Source organism: Aulonocara stuartgranti, assembly GCF_965226115.1.
Source record: "Aulonocara stuartgranti genome assembly, chromosome: 12".
Taxonomy (NCBI): Eukaryota; Metazoa; Chordata; class Actinopteri; order Cichliformes; family Cichlidae; genus Aulonocara; species Aulonocara stuartgranti.
Genome location: NC_138948.1, coordinates 11378622 through 11386592, shown reverse-complemented (window position 1 = coordinate 11386592; position 7971 = coordinate 11378622). Strand labels below are relative to the sequence as shown.

Here is a 7971-nt window from a genome sequence, read left to right as displayed (position 1 = left end):
ATAACAATTTTCTGCAGAGGGGTTAAAATAAGATTAAAAATATACAAATATTTGCCATCAGAGGATCAAATAGCTGATAAGGATGCAGAAAATTGTCAAAATATTTGTTCTGGTCTCATATTTGCTGTATCATGATTGTTGACTGAAGGAAATGAAGACGATTGCAAGGTCTTTTATGGGGGGTTTGTGTTAAAAACTTGTTTTGCACTGAAAATCAAGCAGTCAGAAAAAGCATGTTGTCTTCTTATATGATGTTCATTCGTTTTTGTGAGTCCTGTGTGTGCTATCGTGGAAACCCCCTTTTGAGCGTATTTTTTATTGTTTCTAATCCTAAAAAAATGTAATAACATTAATATTGTTCATTGCTTATAACAGTAATGATCTGTCTGTAATAGGAGTGATCACATAAGTAACGGTTGACGTCTTTTTTTAAGAGAACCCCCCCCCCCCCCACACACACACACACACACATCCTGGTCTATATTAAAATCTTACATAAATATAGATTTGATACCAGATATTAGTATCATGGAGATAAACTGTACAGTGAGTGGTATTTAACTGGATACAGACAAAGAGATCACAGTGTCTTCTACCTGACCGTCAGTTAATTAATTTCCTGGTGTCTGGTTCGCACAGCAGACACTTTGATTTGAAGAGCTGTAACCAGAATTCCGCTGAAGAGGTCGCGCAAGGACTTCTGAAGGAGTTCAGCGTCTGTGAGCGGAGAGCAGTGTGTGTGTGTGTGTGTGTGTGTGTGTGTGTGTGTGTGTGTGTGTGTGTGTGTGTGTGTGTGTGTGTGTGTGTGTGTGTTCATTCAGTGAAACGCAACACCCTGCTTCTCTGTCTGAAGGCTCTTCGGAAACAGGTTTGATTATATTTAAAAGCTTGACCCGGGAGAGAAACCCAAACAACTGTCTGTTCTAACATTAGCAGTGCGGCTGCGGACTACTACGAATTCTATTATTGTCTGGGCTCGGATGTGTTCCAAAAGGCAACTCACATCAAAAAGATCTGCTCTTTTGTCTGCAGTTGGTGGAAAAAATATATATATATCAGTAACCACCAAATAGTAACCTTAATTTGAAGGACTGATGGTATGCCTGGAAAGGCATGCTGGTAGTGGGCCTGTCTGCACATCACCATCATTATCGTCATCATCATCATCATCATCATTATTATTATTATTATTATTATTATTATTATTATTATTATTATTATTATTATTATTATTATTATTATTATTATTATTATTATTAAAGAGCACATGTCCACGCCATGTGTATAGAAGATGCAAAGCCCATGAGTGCTCTTTTTCCACGAGGAATCACGTGAAAGTGAATAAATGATGTGATGAAAGTATCACAGGGTTAAAATTAAACTTCGGGAACAGTGTTGATTTCAAAACAACAACAACATTTTTATATCAGCTCATACTTTTTTCCATCTTGCGCTTTCTTTCTCTGCAGAGTGCCTGAGCTCCAAGTATGGTGTTTTCTTTCAAGTATTTTCATATCCTTTAATTATTGCGGCAAAGAGAAAGTTGCTAGTAACGATGTCACCTGATTGGGATTGAAAGAACTTTGGTAAGGAAAAAAAAATTTTTCCCCACCCCCATAGAAGAGGAGACCGCCCACCAGAGACAGTCAACCCGAGACCCCTTATAGATTTAAAGAGAGGCTGCATTCTCAGACTGACACTTATTCAACACTGCCACCTTAAGCAGATTACTTTTGCGCTGCCTGTGTCAAATACGTGGTTCACTTTGCCTCTCCATCATGTTTGGGATGCTGAAACACCACCTTCACCCGGGCATTTTTCTCTTGTTCTTATGGCTTTGTCACCTCATGGAACATCAAAAAGTTCAAGGTAAGCTCTCCTTATCAATTTCCTTTTATTCTCTTTCGCTTTTTTTCTTTTTTCTTTTTTAAAACGTGCACTGCTGTCAGTCACAGAACTCGCGGGGTGTCTTCCACTTGCTGCCACCGAAAAACTTTTCAAAGTTTCTTGATAAAAGTCTCTCTACATCAGGCAGTGATTGCGTAAAGCGTATAGAAAACAGGTGCCCTGTGGGACACTTCAAAGTGAGATTATATGGCAAGTTTTGCAGTCGTCACCATGCGCGCGAACTACAGCCGCCACGCCGTGTTGGTGACAGTCTTTCACAATACCTGAACATATTTTTGCAACTGTGTGAGCGTTTAGCATTCCGCGATGTTGTTGTCAATCCTCCAACAAACTTCAGAATATCCACTGTGAGCGTGTTATTTATACATTTCCCGCTAGTAGCCTTTCTGCATTGTATGCAAACACAGTTGCAGTTTTATACCTATGCAGGCTTTTGCACCCATCATTCATGGTTTCGGGGGACATATTTCAATTCAGCATAAGAAACACACCATCTCATGAAGATTTAAAAAAAATGTGTTTGTGTCTTTGTCGGTTTAAACATGCTGTTACTGTCTGTGGGAAGTAATATTTTTGGCATGTAACTGGAAAAACTGTTATGTATCACATTTTAATATCTCTGAAATAAACTTTACATTGCTTTTTTTTAATAAGTAAGTCATTGTCTGCTTGCTGTCTGGGATAACGTAGTGAGTGAGGCGTTGGAGACGGTGGTGTGTGTAGCCTTGTTACCTAAAAACCGTGGTTTTCTAAAGGAGAAAGATTGGCTGCTATTTAACGCTGTCTAGACGCTCCCGTTTCTGTCCAGTGATAGCAAGCAGACACTGGGAATAAAAGACAACCCCCCTCCGAAGATTCTTCTTACTTTTTTGGTTATGGCTGCATTGTAAGGGCTGTCAGTCACAGTTGGGATAGGCAAGTGTTAACAGTCTCGCAAAAAAAAAAAAAAAATCAGACAAAATACTGTCGGGAGGGCGAAAAGGGAGGGAGGGAGCGTCTCGGATAATACGGCTGCGTGTGTATATTGAGTCTGGGTCAGCGGGTTTTTAGACGTCCAACATGCGGCATTAGAGCTTTTTTGGTTTTTTTTTTTTTTGTCTACAGCTGGGAACTGTTGGTTGCAGCAGGGGAAAAACGGGAGGTGCCAGGTGCTCTACATGCCCGGGATGAGCAGGGAGGAGTGCTGTCGGAGTGGAAGACTGGGGACGTCCTGGACCGAGGAGGACGTCCCCAACAGCACGCTCTTTAGGTGGATGATCTTCAATGGCGGAGCTCCCAATTGCATACCTTGCAAAGGTGGAGGTGCACTCATTTTCCTTCGTTTTCTCACATTACATGTAATCACTCATTTTGGTTAATGAATTAAACTGGTGCTCTGGTTTGCGTAATTGTCCCATTACTTTACGCGCCAGAATACACACCAGGGGAAAAAGAAATCCTCATTAGCATCACATAACACAGAGCTTTTGTTTTAGAAACCTGCGACAATGTTGACTGTGGGCCCGGAAAGAGGTGCAAGTTGAACCGAAGAAGCAAGCCGCGCTGCGTGTGCGCACCAGACTGCTCCAACATCACCTGGAAAGGACCTGTCTGCGGCTCTGATGGAAAGACCTACAAAGACGAATGCGCACTGCTAAAAGCTAAATGCAAAGGTCATCCCGATCTGGACGTACAGTACCAGGGCAAATGCAAGAGTAAGTAAATGTAACTGTCACCACATTTCTGAAAGCTGAGCGAGCTAGAAAGAATCCGTCGCTTTCTTGTATTTCTTGCATTTCGTGTCATTTTCACACAACTCTCCCAATGTCTTTGTTTCGCCAGAAACGTGCCGTGACGTCTTGTGCCCCGGCAGCTCCACATGCGTCGTAGACCAGACCAACAACGCGTATTGTGTGACGTGTAATCGGATTTGCCCCGAGGCGACGTCGCCTGAGCAATACCTCTGTGGAAACGATGGGATCATCTATGCCAGCGCGTGTCACCTGAGAAGAGCTACCTGTCTCCTCGGCAGGTCTATTGGAGTGGCATATGAGGGAAAATGCATCAGTAAGTCTGCAGCTACACGCATGAAAGCGTGAGACTTTACTCCCTGAGAGAGAGAGAGAGAGAGAGAGAGAGAGAGAGAGAGAGAGAGAGAGAGAGAGAGAGGTGCAGCAGTAATTCACTGCTCATTTTTGCCAACATTCCAGTGAGGAGGGGGTCTTAGAGAGAATGTGTGTTTGGTAGTTGCTTGTGTTTGCTCAAGAAATGATAGACATCTTATTATTTCCTGATGTTGGCAGCACTTTCCCATTTGGGAAAGAGGGAATGAGAGGGGGAGGGAGATGGAGGAAAACAGGGGAGTGCTGGGGGCCATGAAGACATGCTTCAAGTTTTGAGTCAGATTGATTCTTACACAGATAGTAGTCAATTTCAGTCTTGTAGTCTTTAAAAGGCTAATTAAAAACAAAGCTTTCTGTTCCACACCACGAGGCCTTATCCCGTAAAGTAGGATTTAGTTTTTATTCTCTCTAATTCTCTAAAAAACTAGGTAGTCATTTGATCCTGCTTGAAAAACATTCATGATAATCCATCTAATCAAAGATTTCCTCTCTCCTTATTTCCTTCTTTCTTCTCCCAGAGGCCAAGTCATGTGAGGATATCCAGTGCAGCACGGGGAAGAAGTGTCTGTGGGATGCTCGGATGGGCCGAGGCCGTTGCTCATTGTGCGATGAGTCCTGTCCGGAGAGTAGGACAGATGAGGCGGTGTGTGCCAGCGACAACACCACATATCCCAGTGAATGTGCCATGAAGCAAGCTGCTTGCTCAATGGGGGTGCTGCTTGAAGTCAAACACTTAGGATCTTGCAACTGTAAGTAAATTACAAAAGCAAAATATAAAAAGAAAAGAAAGAAACAAAATCCTCCCCTCCTTCTCTGAGCAAAAGACAATATTCTATGTTGCTTTCCCAACAAAAACCTCCTGTGAAATTGCCCCCCACCTTCCACCTACCCTGATTTTCCCTGAGCTCCCACCCCGGCCACATCACCAACCACAACTTAAGCAAGCAGAAAAGACTTGGGGAATGGAAGAACTTGCATGACATTGTCCTCGTTGCTGGCTTTTGTTCTCGTGTTGTTTTTTTGTTTAATTTTCGTTTTTTTTTTTCACGTTTTCCCAATTCTGCAAATCCTGCTAACAGAAAGATGCGCGAAAAACTTATATCAGCAAACTGTTTGCAGTGGATCTATACTTTCTGAGAAAATAGGTGTGTCTATGGTCATGCTAGTGACCTGCGGGAGCAGGTTGCCTTAAATCCCATGCAGTATTTTTTCAGTCATTAATGGTTTAATGTCCAAATCTTTACAGCTTGTAAATTCCATGGTCACATTGTTAATTCCCTGGAAATGGTCTATTTTCTTTATTATTATTATTATTTTTGGCTATAATCAATTTATTCAAAATGCACTGACGCTTGTGACATAAACCACACTGCCAACACGTCAGTTAAAAAAAGAATGTGTTTAAACAGACGTATGACGTGCATAAGGTGATTGTAACATTGGTACCATTGATAACAATGATGGATTTGTACACTAAGATTCATGTGAACTGCCTGTCATAGACCAGTGTGAGCTATTTATTAACCCACAAATCTCCAGACAAAATACTAAATTTAACAACAGCTTTGAGGTAGTTTCAAATTGACATTCCAAATTTCTATTTAGAAGGTTGTTTGTTTGTTTTTCCTAACTGGCTTAATATAATGTGATTAAGGTTTGCAATGAAGTCCAAGGGACCAACTTTATGATCACCTCATGGGCTAAAAGTCATAATTTACAGTGTGCAGATTGAGCATAAGCTTGTTGATCCACGCTCCCTTACTTCCCATCCCATCATCAGAAAAACGTTCATTAGCTAACGCATTCATACCGCTTCCAGTGACTGTATCGTGTATCAAAACTCCTTTTGGATTAATGAGGGACTACCTGTGTTTTCATGTATCGTTACCCTTGTGCTTGCTTGTGTGCTTTTTTATGTGTCCAATGTAAATCTCTTGTGTAAAAAGAAAAAGAATATACCTCAGAACTGTGCTAACGATCTCTGACCTGCTTGCTAAGGTCAGGCTGTGACACAGAGTCCTCCCTCCCTGTTCGTTTGAGCCAGAAGCGAAAATATTAGTAATCAGAGAAAAGAAACTATAGCGAGTCCAAGAACACAAAAGCACTTTTCTGTGTTATGTGTGTCTGCTTTCAGGAATCTGCTCAAAAGAGACCTGAGCCACTGGAACCATCATCCCCAGTGCCCCTAAACCCGCTTCCCATCCTCCCCTTAACCCACCTCGTGACCTTCCCCTAACCTCCAACTTGCCGATCCTTTCCATTGTCGCTCCTTTTTCTCATGTTGCAGCCCTGACTTGCTCGAATATGTAAATGGACATTGTATAATTAATTGGGGATGCCACAGCAACTACTGCTGCCAAGTCACACAGACTGTTCCTCACACAAACATAATCATATACACAAAAGAAAGAAACAGAAAGGAGGCTGTGTGCCAGTGGCTTAATTGTGAGATTTATTTTTTTGACAGTGATATTCTGCGCTGTTGTGGTCCATATTCATACAACAGCTACCATATATTCTCCCATATAGCCATTACAGAAGACCAGGAGGAGGATGAGGAAGATGAGGACTCAGACTACATGGCCTATGTCCATTTATCTTCTATACTGGATGGATAGGCTCACATCACTAGGGGAACAGTCCTAGGGCAAGGAATCATGTCCATACTGTACATTATGTGTATGCTTATTTATTTTTTAAAGAAAAAGGAAGTATACATATAGTTCAGTCTGCTAGATGTTTATTTATACTTTTTGTGTTTTATAAATTATACATTTACATTGTCAGGCTATCACCTACCATGATATATTGTGTTACCACTCATTTCCCTTTTTTGTTGTTTTCCCTTTTACTTTCTTTTTTTATCATGAAGAAATATATTTGTCCAAAGAAAAGCAGTGTTATTTATTTTTCATGGTACCGTGTAAGTATAAGTCCTCTTCAAGCTGTAAATTGCATTCCCTGAGCTGTAAAAAATCTGCTTGTTTCTGTCAAATCTCTATCACAGATGTTTATGTCACACATACATAAATGCATGTTTAGGCTGTGTGTTTATTTATTGGGAAATATATCAATCATTTTATGTACAGAAGTGTGTCTGGTTTGTTTACAACTATAATTACTGACCAAAGGGATTCTCTCAATGGTTTTGCAAAAGAGCACTGTAAATGGTGCAACACAGCAGTGATGGAATAGAAAAGAAAAAAAGAGCCATTTAGTTTTTTCTTTTCTTAGTTTTAAGTTTCCTTCAGTTTTAGCCCTTTAGGTTTGTTTCCACATGGAGACTGTAGACATAATTAAATATAGCTTTTATTTTGTCTCACTACATTAGAGGTAAGTTTGGGCAATACTTGATTACTTTGGAAACAATGTGCCATTAACATTTGTGAGCTGTCTTCTTGCCAATGTACTCCGTACTGCTCTCACAGAGCTACACTAGGACTAACATACTGCAATACTCTACACTATATCTGACTTCTTCACTTTGTTTCTTTTTATTTGTTTTTTTTTCTCCTCAGAATGCATTTTTTTGTTTTCAAACATCACAAGAGAAATACAAAATTCTGTTATGAATATATAGTTTTGTATTTTTTATGTAAATGTCATATGTACATACAAAGTTTGATGGTATTTGTACAGATATGAAGAGTGAATCAATAAAAGTTTTTTTTCCTTATAATTTTATCTGACTCTGGTGGATTATTTATTAGACATATGTCTAAATCTATCATAGCTTCAATGCAAGCGTTTACTTTAAAGAATAAAAGACTGGACATCAATCAGATCAAATTAAACCATACCTTTTATAGGCTTAGTCTATTTTGATGGCCATCACTTCACATCATTGTCATGAGATATTTTATTCATTTGGACTGGCTAAAACTTGAGCTATAAACAATTTCTAAACTTAAAAAGGATTTGCTAAAAATGTATATTCATACATATCAGTAAAACTACATAT

General features: G+C 40.0%; 1 protein-coding gene across 3 annotated transcripts; it reads left to right on the top strand.

Moving 5' to 3' along the window:
* The first annotated feature begins 1652 nt into the window (after positions 1-1652).
* fsta (follistatin a) lies at positions 1653-7689 on the top strand. 3 transcript variants are annotated; one of them, XM_082553420.1, is made up of 6 exons: positions 1653-1869; positions 3013-3210; positions 3384-3602; positions 3730-3954; positions 4529-4759; positions 6540-7689. In XM_082553420.1, the coding sequence occupies exons 1-6, from the start codon at positions 1779-1781 to the stop codon at positions 6626-6628; spliced, it is 1053 nt and encodes a 350-aa protein (XP_082409546.1). In that variant the 5' UTR covers positions 1653-1778; the 3' UTR covers positions 6629-7689. The 3 variants fall into 3 exon arrangements, with proteins under 3 accessions (XP_082409546.1, XP_082409548.1, XP_082409547.1); XM_082553422.1 differs by having other exon boundaries at positions 6145-7689; XM_082553421.1 differs by having other exon boundaries at positions 1654-1869; positions 3013-3204.
* Positions 7690-7971: the final 282 nt, after the last annotated feature.